This window comes from Prionailurus bengalensis, chromosome D3, assembly GCF_016509475.1.
Source record: "Prionailurus bengalensis isolate Pbe53 chromosome D3, Fcat_Pben_1.1_paternal_pri, whole genome shotgun sequence".
In the NCBI taxonomy this organism is placed as follows: Eukaryota; Metazoa; Chordata; class Mammalia; order Carnivora; family Felidae; genus Prionailurus; species Prionailurus bengalensis.
In genome coordinates, this window is record NC_057356.1 from 93,666,854 (window position 1) to 93,685,963 (window position 19,110).

The 19,110-nt window shown below is 47.2% G+C and overlaps 1 protein-coding gene across 5 annotated transcripts in view; it reads left to right on the plus strand.

Moving 5' to 3' along the window:
* The window catches only part of ATP9B (ATPase phospholipid transporting 9B (putative)), a 252,267-nt gene that overhangs the window by 98,099 nt on the left and 135,058 nt on the right, over positions 1 to 19,110 (plus strand). For all 5 annotated transcript variants that reach the window (XM_043559118.1, XM_043559122.1, XM_043559119.1 and 2 more), the window contains one exon: positions 16,615 to 16,695. In XM_043559118.1, the coding sequence (XP_043415053.1) occupies positions 16,615 to 16,695 (81 nt within the window). The remainder of the gene's footprint in view (positions 1 to 16,614; positions 16,696 to 19,110) is intronic.

Here is a 19,110-nt window from a genome sequence, read left to right on the forward strand (position 1 = left end):
TAACCTGTATCACACAAATTTTACATACTATATTTTTATTATGTTTTTGTTAAATGTTTTCTAGGTCCTTTGGGATTTCTTCTCATCCTTTGTTGACTTGGAAACATTGTTTACTTACCTTGTAGTCGGGGATTTTCCTGATGTCCTTTGTAATTTAGTTGTTATTTAACCACGTTATGTTCGTCAAACGCGTTATGTTTTATCTCAGTCCTTTGGTACAAGTTGGGACTCGTGCCATGACCTGGCACGTGCTCTCTCCGGGTACAGACTGTGTTCCGCTGCCCTGTGGATATCCTGTAAGTGCTCATTGGGTCAAGGTGATGGAAACTGTTGTTTAAAGGTTGTATATTTTTACTTATTTTCTGCCATTTGTTCTCTTAATTAATGAAACAAGAATTTTAAGATACACTCTTTCTCCTTTGAATTCCATCAGTTGTCTGATGTACTCTGCAGCATTGCTGTTAGGTACGCACTCAGAATTATTTCATCTTGTTGGTGAATTGACCTTTTTTCATTATGTGTGATAGTATGCTGTGTTGTGACATCTGCTCTGTCTGATGTTAACATGGTGATTCTAGTGTTCTTTTGATTGGTGTTTGCATGGCATATCTTTTTCCATGCTTTTATGTTTATAGTGTCTATTTCTTTATATATGGAGTGGGTTTCTTATTCACATAACAGAAGTAGATACTGCTTTTTTACTTACTGACAGTTGTTGCATTCTTAATGCGTACATTTACCCTAATAATAATGGTTGAGGTAAAGGCAATCATCTTGCTGTTTATTTTCTACTTATCTCATCTCTATGTTCCTTTTTTGCATCTTTAGGTATTATTTTAGATTTTTGTTTACTTACTATTATTGACTTACCAGCTGTAAGAGTTGGTTCTATTTGTAGTGGTTATTCTGTGGTTTCCAGCATGTTCCTCACCCACCAGCGTCTCTCTCCACTGGTGTTATACCAGTGCATCTGTAATTTAAGAAACTTGCACAGTAGACTTCCACTTCCTTCCTCTTGTCTTTTGTGTTACCATGTCATGTGTTTTACTTCTGCGTGTTACAAACCACACAATAAAATGGATATGTTTCTGCTTAAAGTAGTCAAGCATGTTAAGAAGGTATTAAAAAATAAAACCCATCTTTTCCACTTTCCTGCACATTCACCAGTTCCACAGCCCTCTTTCCTGTGTGTGGGTCCAACTTACCGTTCAGTGTCATTTTCCTGCAACTCAAAAACCTTTTCAGTACGTCATGGAGAAGTCTGCTTGATTAACTGTGAGAATTTGTGCTTGAAAAATGTTTTTATTTTACCTTCATTTTGGGGAGACGTTTTTCAAGGTTTTGTTTGACAGTTTTTCTGGTCTCTGCTGTCATCTCGGAGCTGTCTCTGCTCTGCCTCGTGGCATATGTCGTTCTGAAACACTCTGCAACCCTTCTGTCTCCTCTTTGTCTTTTCTTCCTCAGGGCGTTCTTTCAGGAATTCATGAGTGATGTGCCTGATTGGTCTTGCTTCGGGTATGTTGTTTGTGGTTTTTTCCCCCCAATTTCAAAAACTTTTACTCTTTATTTTTCATGCCTTTCTGCCCAGCCCCTCTATCTGGGGCCTGAACGACCCGTGTGGGAGACCAGTCGTTATTCCCACAGTCCATTGGCACTCTCGTGCTCTTTTCTGTGCCTCGGTTTTGATAGTTTCTGTTGCTCTGTCTTCAGATTCACTAATCTTATCTTCTGCAGTATCGAGTCTTCTGTTAAGGCTGTCCAGCGAATTATTTATTCCAAATATTCTATTTTTAATATCTGGAAGTTCCAGGTGGGTCTCTTCTTTTTGTTATCAAGTAGCTTTTTTTCTGTCTCTCCCGATGTGTTTATAGTTTCATTTAAATCACTCAGCAGTTTCTAATACTTATCCTTTATCCATTGTCTCTGTTGTTTCCTGGTATGTTTCTAGTTTTCATTTTTACTCCTTGTTACAGGTCACAATTTCCTGCCTCTTTGCATGTCTGATAATTTTGTAATGGATGCTGGATATAATAAATGTCATATTTTTTTCTTTTTTCAAAACCATTGATTTTATTTTCTTAGTTTAGCAGCCTATGAATAAACTTGATCTTTTCAAAGCTTGTTAAACTTTCCCGGGGTGGGCCTCGAATCCCCTTTATTGCGATGCTGGTGTAATCCTACTATAAAGGCCTGGTCTTTCTGGGAAAACCATGAAAATTCTTGGTTGTTCACAGATGCCTCTGAGTGGCTGGCTGGTCAGACTTGGTCTCTCCCCCAGTCTGTGTCATCTCTGGGGCTGGTTCTGGCTAGGGCTCTCTGGGTGCGCTCTGCCTGGCCAGAGCTCCCTCCCCCCAGCCAGGCGAGCAGTGGCACCAGCGGTGCACTCGTGAGCTCAGCGCAGGGGCCTCTGGTCCTTTCCACCTCGTCTCCTTCTCGGGGTTTTACAAATGCTAACTGCCCTGCCCCCCTGAGCTCCGGTCTCTGTCCTTAAATTTAAGAAGACTACCTTTGTGGGCTTGGCTTCCCCTTCACTTTGTGGGGGTGGAAAAATCCACTTATGCAGGAAGCTGGCCACCCAGGGGTGCTTCCGGAAGAATTGCGTCCCGTGTCTGAAAAACGGCTGTTTCTCATATTTTGTTCATTTCCCCGATGTTTTTGGTGGGAGGGCAAGTCTCATACCAGTTACAGCAGCATAGCTTATAGAAGTCCTTGATTAATTTTTAATGAGAGATATAAATGCCTTGTGGACTAACTGATCTATGTGACATCAGATTATAGTCAGGGGCCCCTGGGCGGCTCAGTAGGTTAAGCATCCAGCTTCAGCTCAGGTCATGATCTCATGGTTCGTGAGTTTGAGCCCCACGTTGGGCTCTGTGCTGACAGCTTGGAGCCCGGAGCCTGCTTCGAATTCTGTGTCTCCCTCTCCCTCTCTGCCCCTGACCCACTTGTGCTGTCTCTTTCTCTCAAAAATAAATGAACCTAAAAAATTTTGTTTACAAAGAATTCAAATTATAATTAAAAGATGGGTCATCAAGCATAAAATTTTAAAACACCAAATTAATGGGTCTTTGTTTTTGGTGGATTTCCTCGTCGTAGGGACAGACATGCTAGGAGGACGGGCCCTGGAGCGCACGTGCATGGGGCCACCCTCCTGCCTCACGGCTTCCAGGCCAACCAGCCCTTTCTCTTAGCACTCGTTGTGGAACAGAAGTGGAGATTAATTTTTGCTGCTTATGACAGTAATGCCATTGAAAATAATATATAAACCACAAAAAGGATGGAAAACTACCATAATTTTACTCGTGAACGTTGGCTGCCGTTCACATTTGGGTAAAAGTTACTCCCGACAGCGCCCCTTCTGCCCCTTCTCCTCACCACGCCCTTGGGTGGTTGGATAGCTCTGCACATACGTTCTTCTGTTAGGATATTTATTCCACGGGATGTTTTGTGTCTCCTTCGTATGTTAGAAAACGTGTGTCTCTGCAAGTGCTCATGGCTGCGCGGTGCTTGACACATTCTAACTTCAGTGACCAGCCTGGTGTTTATTGGTGAATACGGAAGTTAACACTTGGACGTTTTATAAACAGTGTTAGAAATCAAAAGACAGACATATCTGAAGGATTTTGGTTCTTTTGCCAAGACGTCCCCGAAGACGGCAGCAGCGTGTGCATTTCCCGTGTATCAGTCCGTCGGTTGACCTGTCTTCTCCCATCTGATGACTGAAAATGGCATTTTGTTCAAATTTACGTTTATCTTTTATAAGTTTGTGCTGTGCTATCTGCCTCTTTTTCTGTTGTATGTTTTTAGAGGTCTTTGTGTGCAGCTTGTGAAGCATTTGCATCAGTTTCCACTCTCAAGTCTCGTCCACGTTTTTCATTTATGGCTTCTTTTGTCCCTTTGAAAGTCTACTGTATCTGTAGAGTGGCCTGCTGGTAATGCAAAAGTGATTCTTTTCTCTCTTTTTTTTTTTTAAAGTGGTTCTTTTTTAAAATGGCTACTTATCCAGCGGGCTTTGGTGCTGGTCACCACACGTGACACGGCCACGGTGCTCGTTATCACACGTGACACGGCCGCGGTGCTGATCGTGACATGGCCGCGGTGCTGGTCATCATGTGTGACATGGCCGCCATGCTGACTATCGCACGTGACACGGCCACAGTGCTGATCAGCACATGTGACACAGCCGCGGTGCTGGCCATCACACGTGACATGGCCACGGTGCTCGTTATCACACGTGACACGGCCGCGGTGCTGATCGTGACATGGCCGCGGTGCTGGTCATCACACGTGACGTGGCCACGGTGCTCGTTATCACATGTGACACGGCTGTTGTGCTCGTTATCACACGAGACATGGCCGCCACGGCTGCCATTCCGATTATCGCACGTGACACGGCCGTGGTCATCACTCTTGTTACAGTGACAGTCTTATTGCAGCGGCGAATGTGTCCAGTCGGCATGTTGTATACCTTGACTTTGGACGATGTTATATGTTCGTTATGTTTCAATAAAAACAGTTTTTAAAAATAAAATGGTTACTGAGGCACCTGATGGCTCAGTCGGTTAAGCGTCCGACTTCGGCTCAGGTCATGATCTCGTGGTCCGTGAGTTCGAGCCCCGCGTCGGGCTCTGTGCTGACGGCTCGGAGCCTGGAGCTGCTTCTGATTCTGTGTCTCCCTTTCTCTCTGCCCCTCCCCTGCTCACGCTCTGTCTCTCTCTGTCTCTCAAAAATGAAGAAACGTGAAAAAAAAATAAATTGGTTACTGCCTTCGGTTTTATGCTTTGAATGTTTCTACTCCATGATTCTATTTTCAGTTTAAAAACGATTCCCGCTTTACACATCAAATCTCCTATCCTTCTAGCATTTATTTTGAGTCAAGCTGTGAGTGGGAAATCAGACTTAAGGAAACAACTTGTTGACCAACGGCAGCAGTGCCATGTACTGAATAGCTCGCTATTTTTGCAGACACGTAAAATTGCCCTCACTCCGTCTCCGAGCTTTCCATCCCCGCGTCAGCATAGCAGCGCGCCCGTCGCTCCCTACCTTGGCCAGGTGCGTTGTTGCCAACGTCGCCTTCCAGTCTGCCTCTCGAGTTCTCGCTTTACAGTGTCTTTTGCCACGTAAACGTTTTAAGCTTCCCATGGTAAATCCGGAAACACGTTTTCCCCTATGCTCGTGGAGGCTCGGTTGTGATCTGAAGGCTGTCTTGCCGACTCGGTGCCTGTGAGCAGGTAGCGATGCTTGTCGTCGGCACTGGCGGTGTCACACCTGTTCAGGCGTTCCCTGCACGTAGCCTCACAGAGAAGGGAGTTGGATCCCATCCCGAAATCTGCGTGGCTGCGGGCTTGTTGTTAGAGGGAGTGTCAGACGCGTTGCTTGGTGTCACGCGCTGTGAAAAGGCCCGGTCGTGCTGGGCCGGGGCCCGGAAATTCGCCCTGCGGTCTCCTCCTCTCTCCGCTTTTTCCCAGGCTCGCTCAGACTCGCCTGTTTTCTGTCTGCTTTGCTGTGCTTTTCTTCAATGTGGCAAAAGACAGCTGGGCCGTCACCTTATTACTTAGGACGTCTAGCTTACGCTTCTCATACTGTTTGCTAAAATGGATTCGTTTCTGTCACGAGACGTTCTTGCGGCTTGTCGACTTTCTGATGCGATTCGAGCCGATTGCTTGGCGGGTGCCACTATTTCTCCGTCGCGTGTTCGTCTTGTTTTGTAGCCCGCGTCCTCCGTAAACTCTCCAGGGTTAAGCGGGGGAGAAGCAGACCGCGAACGCCAACCGACCGGGAGGGATTTCTGTGTGCTGCCTGGCCCACGGGGGGGCGCCACCCCGAGTCTTGCCCGCTGAGTCTCCTTCGCAAGAATTCTCGAGTCACCCGCGTGGACGGTTGGGAACGCCTGCGCTAAATGCTCATTTGTAGCGGCCTTAATTTTGCTAAGAGAGGTAGAGAGAAAAGTGTGAAGTTAAAACCTGTATTAGACAGAACGTGCCCGAAAGCAAAGCCGAACGTAAGGCAAACAAACGAGGGTACCTGGGGTACTGGTGTTAACGCAGAAGTCTAGGAAAGCGGGTGAGCCGTGACGGAGGCCAGGGGCGGAATCGCCAGCCCTGCAGAGGGTGTGATGGGGCGATGGCACGGGCGTGTATGCGGTTAAAGGGCACACGGGTGCACGCGTGCACTCGGGAAAGTGAGCTTCCCCAGGTTCAACAGACTCTCACGGGAATTTGCCGGGCAGGTGAGGAGGGGCTCTCCTTCTGCGCCGTTGGCAGTTCTGTGTGTAAGTCGTGTGTCGGGAGAGGAGTTAAAATCCTATTGTGTCCTCGTCTGTACCTTTGCCTGTCCCGTGTGCCGTGATCCACAGGAGGTGACATTTTGTTACGCTCAAGATCACAAGGATGTGCTCCTCATTTTTATCAGTGACACACGTGTATACATTTCAAGGGCAGTTACAGAGTTGTAGCATGCGGTTCAGATAATGCTAATTTTAAAATTTTATGGTTGATGCACTTTGATAGAGAGTGTGATTAAGCATTTAAGTAAAGTAACGGTGTAGTAAGGTGAAAGCATTTGAAGTTCTGTTATGACCGTAAAACCAAAAAGCAGTATATCCTAGAATAAAGGAAAGCTTAACTGAATTTCTGGTGTATAAATCAGTTTAAATTTGTAGCTTCATATAATTTGGCATATTTGTATAGATTTTTTTTTTCATAGGGAAAAAGCTCTAGTTTCATTATGGATTCAGGCAAGACGATTTGGTTTTTCCATTAATAGCTTCCCCATTAATACGCTTCCCCTGACTGCCACTCACTTTGACTTTTCTGTGTCTGACGTGATGGATTTGGGGTATGCGATGTCATCACGGTTTGTGACACCGTCAGTTGAGCATCCTGACACTAAGAAGAAGTGACCCTGCGAACCTTAGAGCTTTTCTTGCAGAACTGAGGACACCGCCAAGAGTAACCTGTCCGGTTCTGTCATATCCCCTGGTCACCTGATGTGATCAGACAATTACGGTTTGAACAGGCCGTTTCGCCCTGGCCGTGCTGCCGACCCTGCATAGGCAGGGTCTCTTCTCGCGGCCGCACAGGCGTCTAGAAGGCGTGCTTCAGGCACCCATACGCATTCGGGAAACATGTTTCTGGCTTTTGCGATCAGGCGGATTTATTAACAACAACGAGGTCACAATAAATCATGACTTGCTGATTTATTCCAAAAGATCTATGTAGCAGTAAACAACACCATTTACATTTAATTAGTTTTATTGAACGAAAGGCAATTTTATTTGTAATGAACCACATGTTATGATTAAGGATGTATTTTAATGACCTTTAAGTAATGCGAACAAATGTTGCCCTTGACCTAATAGCAGAGGCTTTCCTACATTATTGAAAACTTCAGAATGATTTTTAAATTATCGCGAAAAGCTTCGAATGACATTCTCATTATTGTGCCATTATTCAGTCATTTGATGTCTAACATACTAGATGAAAGGCATTCCTCTGAATGTTCATGTGCACGTAGAAGTGAGGATTGTTGCTGGGGTTGCTCTCGATCTCCATGTATCAGAAGGTAGTCTGTTGTACGCGAGCCTCACGTTTTGAAAAATATTTCCACAGCGTAATGCTGAAATGATGAAGGATTCCCAGACGCGCCTTCTCCCAGGAGCCGCTTGGCTGCTTGCTAGGCATTCTTGTCGTATCTCCCTAAGTCTACAATTGTGACACGATGTGTTTTTTCTGGTGCAAACCAGCTTGACTTAATTGACTTGAAAATAACTTTCTATTAGTTAACATGTACCCTAAGCTGCAGTAGCCGACCCGCTGTGGTGAGCTGCTGTGCTCACCCTTCATCCAGCGGGGCATCTCTGTTCTCTAGAAACGTGAAAATTCATCGGTGCGTGTTTTCCAGGCCCTGATGGAGGTATGTGAGTGAGCTTTCCCAGGTTCGGCAGACTCTCAGAGGAAGTTACAGGGCAGGAGAGGAAGGGGTCTCCTTCTGCCCCGTTGGCAGCTCTGCACCGGCAGGGGCCGCCCTCCGTGTCGCGGGCAGAAGTGGCAGCTGTGGTGCCCCCCTCACCCTGGGGTCCGGCTCCGGGGTGTCTCTTGAGCTCTGCAGTTGCAAGGGTATTTTCCGCGGAGGACCGTTTTGGTAACATTCTCAGAGGCATTTGGGGAGGTTCATCCCTCCGGGTGAGTTTGGAAGTGTCTCATTCCATCTAGCAAGCAAATCCCTCTCTGCCCCTGAGATCTAGAGTGGTTTCTGCTTCCCGAACTGATACGACACAAATTAGAAGAGAGAGGTTTCCCCCCCCACTCACCAGCCCAGAGGTGGGTGGTCCGAGGCTGAGGGGGCAGCTCTGTCGTCATTGACACGTGACCCTCACCTGTGTCCCACGTGACTGCTCCCCTCCAGCCTTGCCAGCAGGACAGGAGGGGAGGGGCGGGGAGAGGGCCTGTGGGCCTTATGGCACTCCCCCCCCCCCCCCCCCCCCCCCCCCCCCGCCGCTCCTCGCGCTCCGCCCCATGTGGTGAGAGCTGGAAAGAGCGGGGAGGGAGGGAGGGTCTTCAGTGGAGCCATGTGCCCAGCGAAAGCCTGAAAGTCCTGTCTTTAACAGGAGTCTCCGCCACACCGTCTCTTCCTTCCGTTTTCTGGCGAGTTTCTCTGATTTGCCGTCGTACTTTGTACTGGGCCGTGTGCGCCGACACTTCACGGTTGGCTCCCTCGGAGGATTTTGCCGCCCTTAGAACAGGATGCTCCCTCTGGAGTTGTTATGGTTACCACTCGTATTAGAATCAGTTCTTTCACACTTGTTGTTCAAGTAACTCTAGGCTGCTTGAAGATTTGTGTGCTCCCCACTCACCTGGATTAAAATTAAAGTAGGAGATAATGTAAGCAGCAAGATAATATGTTTTCTAGAAATGAGAGAAGCCATAACAGTTTAGACTGTTGCTTGTTTTTTGCTAAAGAACATTTTCTTTCTTTTCTGTTCTTTTTTTTTTTTTTTTTTTACATTTATTTATTTTTGAGAGACAGAGAGACAGAGCACTAGTCAGGGGGGGATAGAGAGAGAGGGAGGCACAGAATCCGAAGCAGGCTCCAGGCTCTGAGCCATCAGCACAGAGCCCGACGCGGGGCGCAGACACACCAACTGTGAGATCGTGACCTGAGCTGAAGTCAGACGCTTAACTGACTGAGCCACCTAGATGCCCCAAGAATATTTTCTTTAAGCCCGCCAGTTGGGGCTCCTACTGGGAGAGGAGAGCTGACAAGCCTAGCTTAACTAGGTCTTCCGGGAAGAGAAGAGAGTAAATACGAATCTCTAATATATTTTAAGAAATCTGAGAGGATACCACAGTCTGAACAGAAGCTGCCAAAAAAGACCAAGTGGAAAGTGAGACCACTTACAATGACATGACTGCTGAAGTAGAAGCAGGCAGACAGGACTGGAAGGTGAATTGTTCTGTGTCTCTGAGCGCGAAGGCCAGAGACGAGAAACACCCCTCGGTGACTGTCGTTCCCACCTTGGTCCTTATGCTGCCTGCGGTCATCTTGCGTGTGTGTTTTCTGTGACGTTGAGGCCAAGTCAGCAGGCAGTAAATCGCACCTAGTGAAACTGCACACACTTGCACCTGTGAGGCCATCGCCACAGGCCAGAAAGCAAGCCCATAGCCCTCGTGACTGTCTGCCATCACCTGCCGCCCTCGTCCGCGTCCATGCTTTCAGTCTGGGCCGCCCTCTCGCGGCTTCTCGTCCGCCCGCCTCTGTCTGCAGACAGTCTGTCCTTACATCAAACGGAAATTCCTTCTATTTTCCACCAATAAATGAACAGTGTTACCCGTCTTGGTATTTATGTCCCCTCCCTCTGATCGGTCATGATGTTCAAGAATTGTTTCTTCTCCTGCGGAAGGATGATTCTTCCCCACTTTGGCCACCGCTGCTCTTCGGAGATCTTGGGCCGGCAGTCCCCCCTCCCTCTCCTTTCCTGACCCTCCCTCATGGGCCGGGCAGCCGTGTCTCAGTTCTAGGTTAGGTGAATGTATTTAGAAGTGTTTTATTTTATCTGTTGGATTTTCATTCAGCTCTTTCTCTTTTCCTACTCGCTGCAGATTGCAATACACACGTCACTAAAAGTGTCTTGTAAAAAGGTAAAATTGTGTCACCTGACATAAAGTGTGAGAACTCACCCTGTCCTTTCTTCTGAAAGTGTATTGTGCCTTTTCTGCACGCATCTACGTTCATACGCATTCATGTACTTTTTATATGCATTATATCTGCATGTAAGCTGTTCCAGTGTTTCACGTATTTTAAAGAAATAAGTGGAAAAACAGCATTTTTGTTTTCCTTTTGCTGTTTATCATTTCTGTTCTTCACCGTTCCTTCCAAAAGGCTGAGTTTCTACTGCATAACATTTCCCTGCCGCCTAAACAGTTCCCTGCTGTGAATATTTCTTGTAGTGTATGTCTGCTAATAGTGAAGTCTCATTTTCATTGATCTGAAAATCTCTTTATTTCAGCTGTTTCGGTAAAAGATATTTTTGCTGAGTGTGGAATTCTGGGTTGACCTGTGTTTTTCCTTGTAGCACTTTAAATGTTTCGTTCCACTGTCTCCTGCTTCCATTATTTCTAATGAGAAATCAGCGTTCCTTTGATCGTTGTTCCTGTGTGTAATATGTCATTTTTCTCTATGGATTTGTGAGACTTTCCTTTCTTTGTTTTTTTGGCAGTGTGTCTTTGCTTTTTGATGTTGTTGTTAGTGTTGTTGTTATTGTTTTTTTGTTTTGTTTTGTTTCTAAATCTGTGTAGGGTTTTTCTCGGCTTCTTTAATCTGTCTGGGCCGTTAACATATTTAGCATGTTTTTAGTCATTACTTCTTCGTAGGTTTCCTTCGTTCTTTCTTCACTCCTCCCAGGATCCCAGGCATAAGCATGTTAGATCTCTTGATATTCTGCCAGTGGTGCTGTGACCATATTCTTTTCTAGATCTTTTTCCTTTGTGTCTTCAGAGTCATTATCCCTTGATCTCTCCCTGAATTCACTGATTCTATTCTGTCATCCCCAATCTGCTAAGCCCATCTAATAAACTTATTTCAGGTGTCGTATTTTTTTAATTCTAGAATTTCCATTTGGTTCTTTTTCCTTAAATATGATTTTTGTGTGTGTGCTTTGGTTTCACATTGATTATTCTTTAGGAGAATATTTTTCTTTAAGTCTTTGAGATGTTATAATTGCTTTGAAATTCTCATCTCTTAATTCTGATCTGGTCATCTCAGAATTAATCCTTTTTTTTTTTTTAAGTTTAGTTATTTATTTTGAGAGAGAGAGAGAGAGGGTGCTAGTGGGGGAGGGGCAGAGAGAGAGGGAAAGAGAATCCCAAGCATGCTCCGTGCTTCTCACGAACTGTGAGATCGTGACCTGAGCTGAAGTCAAGAGTTGGATGCTTAACTGACTGAGCCACCCAGGTGCCCCAGAATTAGTCTGTTGATTGAATTCTTTGCTGAATACAGACCTTGTGTTCTTTTTTTTTTGTAATGTTTTTATTTATTTTTGAAACAGAGAGAGACAGAGCATGAGCAGAGAAGGGGCAGAGAGAGAGGGAGACACAGAATCTGAAGCAGGCTCCAGGCTCTGAGCCGTCAGCACGGAGCCCGACGCGGGGCTCGAACTCACACACTGCGAGAACATGACCTGAGCCGAATTCGGACGCTCAACTGACTGACCCACCCCGGCGCCCCCAGCCCCCAGACCTTGTGTTCTTGTGTCTTCATAGGTCTAGAAATTTGGATTCTTTTTTCAGCATTTCTAATGACAGGTCGTAGAGATTCTGGATGGACTTATGTCCTTCTGAAGAGCGCTGTGTTTTGTGTTTGGTTTTGTTTTAAGTGGTAGTTAACTTGGTTGAAGTCGAACTCTGAACTCTGAAATCTTTCCTGAAGTTGGGGGCTGCTGGAAACCCACCCCGAGTGTGGGTTGTGTGGGGTCGGGATGAGACGATGCCAGAAGTTAGGGCCCCTCTGAGGCACTCTCCTGTCTCGGGTCCCTGTCTTCACCGTCACTCTTCAGCTGCTGTGGTTGCCCCAGTCTTTGACCTCTGTCTCTTTTGGCTAGTCTGTGTTTTTCTGTCTGGATATGGCAGCCACGCTAAAACATCGGTTCTGAGACAAACCCGAAATAAAACAGGTAACAAAAGATGAACACCAGAACTCAAACAATGGTAAACTCTCTGTGTTGGGACCTTCAAGACCACCCCCAATTTTCTTATGGTTATTTATTTATTTTGAGAGTGAGTGAACAGAGTGGTGAAAGGGTAGCAGGGGAGGGAGAGAGAGAACACCACACAGGCTCCCGCTGTCAGCACAGAGCCCAGCACGGGGCCCGCCCTCACGAACTGTGAGATTATGACCTGAGCTGAAATCAAGAGTCGGATGCTTAACCGACTGAGCCACCCAGGTGCCTCAAGAGCACCCCCAGTTGTTGGGTTTTTTTATGGTATTTTTTTTTCACTTTTAATTTTATTTTTCATTTTTTAAAATGTATATCCACATTAGTTAGCATATAGTGCAACAGTGACTTCAGGAGTAGATTCCTTAATGCCCTTCCCCCACTTAGCCCATCCCCCCTCCCCCAACCCCTCCCGTAACCCTCAGTTTGTTCTCCATATTTGAGTCTCTTCTGTTTTGTTCCCCTCCCTGTTTTTATATTATTTTTGTTTCCCTTCCCTTATGTTCATCTGTTTTGTCTCTTAAAGTCCTTATATGAGCGAAGTCCTATGATTTTTTCTTTCTCTAATTTCACTTAGCATAATACCCTCCAGTTCCATCCACGTAGTTGCAAATAGCAAGATTTCATTCTTTTTGATTGCCGAGTAATACTCCACTGTATATGTGTGTATATGTATATATCCATTCATCCATCGGTGGACATTTGGGCTCTTTCCACGCTTTGGCTGTTGTCAATGGTGCTGCTGTAAACATGGGAAGACCACCCCCAGTTTTAATGATTCCCTAGGAGGACCCCCAGGACTCAGCACACAGTCGTCCTCATGACCACGATTTATTCCAGTGAAAGGACATGAGCTCAGACAGCCAGCTGAAGGACTCGTGGGGCAAATCTGGAGGAAGCACCATGAGGTTTCCAGAGCCCCTCCCAGTGGCCTCACGCGGGGTGGGCTGCACACCCCAGCAGCACGTTGGGAGAACACGTGTGAAACGGCCCTGTCAGGCGAGCACAGTGGGGACTCACGGAGGCACGTGCCCAGATGCCAGACTCCCGGAGGGAAGCAGGTGTTCGGCATGAACTGGGTTTCCTGAACTCGGGAGGTTCTCATCTGCGAGTGGTGGGGACCCGCCTGAAAGGCACGTTTCGAGACCCCACCCAGCCTTGCGTGCGAGCAGGCCTTTCCCACGTCGGCTGTGTTCCTGTCTCGGCTCAGCCCACCCCCTCGGCCGTGGTGTCCTTCCGGGAGGAGCGCCAGCCATATCGCCCTTGGACCTCACGCAGCGGGGGGAGAGCAGCCGGCTCCCTCAAGAGGCCTGGCCGCGGCCTCTAGAGCCACGCGGTCCACTGTTCGCACCGCGTCTGAGTGGGAGACCCCAGCAGCCGCTGCTCTAGGTCCCGCAGCCCCTTTGAATCTCAAATGCCAGTCTCTGGCAGCGGGAGGGGAGGGCCTGCCAACAGCTGTGAGCGGCAGCCGTGACCTTACCCTTCCCCGTGCTCCTGCCCGGTGTCAGGGCCTCTGCTGGGCCACCTGCAGGCCTCATGTCGCCTGCCCAGACTTTGAGCCGGAAGGGTTTTATGCAGGAGGCACAAAGCATTTTTTACAGGAAAATTTTTTTTTTTACATTTATTTATATTTGAGAGACAGAGCGTGAGCAGGGGAGGGGCAGAGAGAGAGGGAGACACAGAATCAAAAGCAGGCTCCAGACTCCAAGCCGTCAGCACAGAGCCCGACGCGGGGCTCCAACCCACAAACCGCAAGGTCATGACCTGAGCCGAAGTCGGACGCGTAACCGACTGAGCCACCCAGGCGCCCCAGGAAAATATTTTCATATAGCTTAATCCTGAAGACACGTTGTGTTTAGGAATTGGTCAAGAGGAAATCTGAATCTTCAAATCTTTTCACAGTGCCTTTACATGCCCCCCGCTCCCCCTTCTGTCCCCATCTTTTACTGGGGAGTGGCCCAGAAGAGACCATTCCCTTTCTGGGACAGTGACACTTAGTAATCAGACCGCCTTACTCTAATGTGCACATGCAGGGGGGTGAGGGAAGTGTGGTCAGGCTCATGGTCCTCTGTTGCAGACCATGGCTGATCTGGAACGCCAGCCACAAGTCAGCAGCGTTGAGATGTTCCCGAGACAGATGGGGCCGTGGAGGGGTCACCAGGAGGGTTGGGCCTTCCTCTTGGAGCTTTGGGCAGGGGTCACATGTTGGTACCAGAAGCATCTTGATTTCACGTGGCCCATCAGAGCACCGGCCCTCGATCGTGGGCAGCTCAGGCGACTCCGGCCCAGCCCACGCCCAGGTGGTTTCTGTGGTTAACATCCCTCCCAAGGGTCTGAATTCTTGCACCGGCTGCACCTCCAGGCTGTGTTTGCGAGCCTCTGCCTGCATTCGGCGTGGCACTGCTCGTGCCATGGTCGGAACAGCCCTGGCGGACAGCGTCACATCCAGCTCGGAGTCCGGTGCAGGCGCGTGGGGTCTGTGAGTCCAGGCTTCAAATGATGCGACTTCCCGGCCGGGCCGTGAGAGCTGTGCTGCAGACCCGGCATCGGCCCTGCTCCGCTCCGAGGACAGTTTGAGGGCAAGGTGGAGGTGCGCAGCAGGGGTCCCTCCGGCCTCCCTCCATGGGCTCCCATCGGGAAGCCCACCCTGGTCAAAGGTCCACCGTCCACAGCTTTTGCCTTCCTGTGCAGTGAGCTTGAGCCTGACGTGTTCCTGTGCGAGTGGCTAGTTTTCTCTTTTTCCACGAATTGTTTCCGTATTCACTGGGTTGTTGTATCAAACCCGCGTTTCCACTACAGAATTCACCTTAAACTCAGAAGTGCGTTCGACTGTGGTTGAGGGTTTTCAGTTATCCTCGGGCGCCTGTGCTGTCTGCTGCTGCTGAGGAGATCGCTCACGGAACCGAAAGGGAAGCCAGCCCGCCTTCAGAGGGCGGCAGGGAGACTAGGTGTGGGGGGACGCAGAGGTGAGGGCACTGCCGAGGAGTGCGGGGCACAGCGGGCTGGGGTTCTGGGCCTCCTCGTTGCTGTGTCCTTGACATTTCAGGCCCGTCGTAAGGACAGATTTCTCAAGTTTCTGTGTAGTGTTGTACTTGTCCAGCTTTTTGATAGCCAATTAAGATTATATTTTTAAACACAAGTGAAATATCAAGAACTAAAAGACCTTTATTAGTTTACTCTGAAGAACTCGGCTGTACATAATCTACATTTGTGGGTATAACTCACCCACGTACAATTTAATTTGTGTTCATGTGATTCGGTGTGAAAAATAGACTAGCACATTTAGATGTTAACAAACTTAAGATGTGTGCTTTGGGGTTTTGTCTTATGTGTCGGTTATATGTGGGCACTTTAGGGCGTGTGGAGTCACCACACAGAACAAAAACGAGGTCCCTCTCCCCTGGGCCGTCGAGTGCCCAGTGCAGTCAGAGTCCCGTGTGGGTTTTGGCTTTGCCAAAGTCCAAACAGACGAGGAACTTTCCAGCGTTGTAAACTCTCTGTGATCTCCCAGTAAAAACTATCATGCACCATTAAAAACTTGAAATTTGTTTTCAACACATTTCACTTATTATAACATTAATAAAATTATATAGAGAGAGAGTTTTAAAAACTAAACTTTCTAAGTCAGCAGACATACCTTTATAATTGTCTTAAAATGAGGCGCTTAAGATGTTGTCTCTGGAGACTTAGCTATTTAAACTTCCGTGTTGCCAGTGAATGGAATATCCTAAACCATTTCTTTCCTACTTCATCCCCAGTTCTGGGAAAGTCGCTATGATGTGTGGATAGCTGAAGCCTTCCCGTACAGTCTTACAAATACAGATCATGGGGATGTGGCTCAGGCCCATGGGAGAAATGCAACACGCTCGTGGCTGTAAGGAAAGCAGCTGTGTGTAGCAAATGCAGTAGCTGCTAAAGAAAAGCATGTAAACAAATCGAGGATTTGCTAGGTTGTTTTCTAAAACTTCTGCGGAATTGTGAGCTTTACTTAAATCTCACTAAATTCTTTGGTACCCGCTAACTCCTAAATACTCACACACGGTCTGACAAAACTTCAAAGCATACAGATGGGAAGTATACCTTCGCCTTTAAGCTTGGGCCCGTGGGGCAGCCGCAGGCGGTAGGTGTCGTGTAAGTATCGCCCACGTGCTTTTGACACACACCTGTCATTAAGCAGCAGCGGTGTGTTAGAATCAAGAGAAATTGCCACACCTCTGTTGAGCTCATGAGTGATTTCTCTTAGTTGCCCTTCCATCCTGACCCGTAGAGTTGGCGCACGAAATACAGGAAGTCGGCCATCGCTTTTGATAACAATACATGACAAATGTTAGTTGGTGATTGAAAATTTTCCATGTAACTTTACTTAATTATAGTGTAATTAATTCGGATATTCTGTATTCCAGGACCTTTTTTCAATCAGTGCTTACGTTTATGCTCAGAAGCCACAACTGGATATTCACAGTTTTGAAGGCACCTTTACCAGGGTAAGTTAAGTCTTTTGTTAAATACAAATGTATTCATTGTGCATACAAGTTAAAAATAGCAGACCTTACATTTGAAAGAGTACTTAGAGAATTAAAACAGAAGTTTTGAACTGAAGCGGGAAAGCCTAGAGAATGTTTCCAGTTCTCAAATCTCCATGTATCCAGTCTCCGTGTGGGATGCGCTCACGACCGTGTTTCCGTGTAGCATATTTACTCTGGAAGAGGTCTTCACCCTGAAAATACTGGGAGTCAGTAAGATGAAGTCTGAAATTGCTATTTCAGCTTTGACTCTGTGTTATAGTCAATACACTAGAATAGCCACATCGTCGCCTGATTTTAGTAAGTGGGTGCGTGGATGGGCGTGTGCGTGTGCATTTGCTCACGTAGACGCGTGCGTTTCATTGAACTCCCTTTTCAGTATTGAGGTGTTTTACTCTATCTTGAAGTCCCTTCTCCCCAGAGAGTCCTATCCCCTATTTGGTAGGATTTGGACGACTCAGTAACTTTGGATTTAGCAGCTTACACTGATACTCTAAATGCCTTATAAAAATTAAGGGGTTTTAGTACGTGAATGGAGTTTACTTTTAATTGGTGCAGTTGTTGTACAAAGATTTCTGTTGGTGCAGTCAGGGTCGTTTCATCCTTGGTCACGCACCAGGTGAGCGGGTGTCCTTGTTGAGAAAGCACTCACTACGTGTCAGACGATGGGCAGATTATGGGAACGCAAACAGGCGTGCCTGTGGGGAAGATGGTCGTTGTCCTGCAACTTTGTTATTACGTGTGCTTCAGTGAGAAAAGCATGTTCGAAATGTTGGTGGAGACCCATGAGGAAGTGTATAGTGAGATCTGGAGAAAACCAAGATCCTTCTGTGTGTTTGCAAAAATATTTATGGAAAAAAGCACTTCTAGTTAAAGACGAGTTGGCACATGTGAGAAAAAGCCTGATGAAAGGGCTTCATTAGCACAATAAATTAAGAGTTATTAGCTTAGCCACTGTTAATATTTTGGAAAATGACCTGCTGTCTTCCTTCCTGGTTCCCAGCTTTGTCTTGCTTACCGCTTGCTAAGGAATCACACCGAGTTCCGTGCGAGTGTGCGAGAGAGTGTGGCCGAACACATCCAGGCTGCAAAGCGCAGTTCACGCGGTGCGTGGCGGAGCGTGGGACTGAGCGTGTGTGTGCGCGAGTGAGCTCGCGGGGTGGGGGAAAGAAGGATGGGGAAGGGCAGCCGGTTCCATCCCGAAGGTCTGGTCGAAAGAAGGAAGAGGCCGTTTCAGGATTTCCAGCTGAGAGAGGATGACATTGGTGTTTGTAAAAGATCCCAGGCAGTCACGTGCATTTATGTCCCCCCGGCCTCCCCGGACCGAACAGGCCGCACGCTTGGGAGAAGGAAAAGACTGCAAACTGCAGTTTTCTGTAAGGAGAGGTGTCCGGAATGGCAGGGTCTGCCCCAGAGCCAGGGCGCCACACGGGGGGTTGGTCTCGGGGTTTTGACCTCATCAAGGCCACGGTTCACCCAAGTTACATGTACTTCGTGTGAATTCTGGCACGTTCCTGATACGCGTGGTTCAACCACCCGCCTTCCGCTGTCTCCTTTGGGTGTTTCCAACAAGATTTTGTTTCACGCCGTTCAGATACGTCGTCACGTTCTGGGTTGTTTAAGGAGAAAAATTGTCATTCTTGTGTGCGTCTTTCCAAAAGGAGGAAAGAAAGAAACCGTGTTGAGTAACTGGTTTCGCCACCAGAAAATGGAATTCATCAGTTTAATTACTGAAGTATAAAGTCAACATTTGAAGAAGTGAGACCTGCTTAGATTCCTTTTTCAGAGCGTGATACACAGAGGAAAAAATACACGCTTTGTATCAGCCTAAGTAATTAAATAAGAAGCAGGGCAAATTAATTCACGTGCCCTGTGGCAGTGCATGTGTTACGTGCTTTGCTTTGCTGCCTACGCGGAGTCTGGTCGTCGCATTGTGAGTAATGTCAGGATGGCCTCAGCTGCTCACTGTGTGACATTCTGAGTTACAGAAATGATTCGTGTCATTATTAGTGGCACAACTGATTTGCTTATTGTTCAGGACCAAGCAATTCTCTCTGAAGTTTAGAGTTTAAAAGTAGCCAGTTTTGAAATAGTAGCAATGTTTGTGGGCCATTAACACCATTCAAGCTTCTTTATAAATACGTTTTCTGCTGTAATTTCTTAGAACCAGAGCACACGTCCTTGTTCAGGTCTCTTCCAGTCAAAATACTCCCCTCCTAAAAAGCAAATTTCTATTGTTTGCTAAATGTGGAAAAAACAGCCTCAAATGGTATCCTTTTGGTTTCTCCCTCCCCAAAGCAAATTTCATCTTGGCAAACTGTAACCTTAAGGAGGCGGAAACCCGGGGAGAAAGTTCCTCGGAGATCGTTTCTTTCC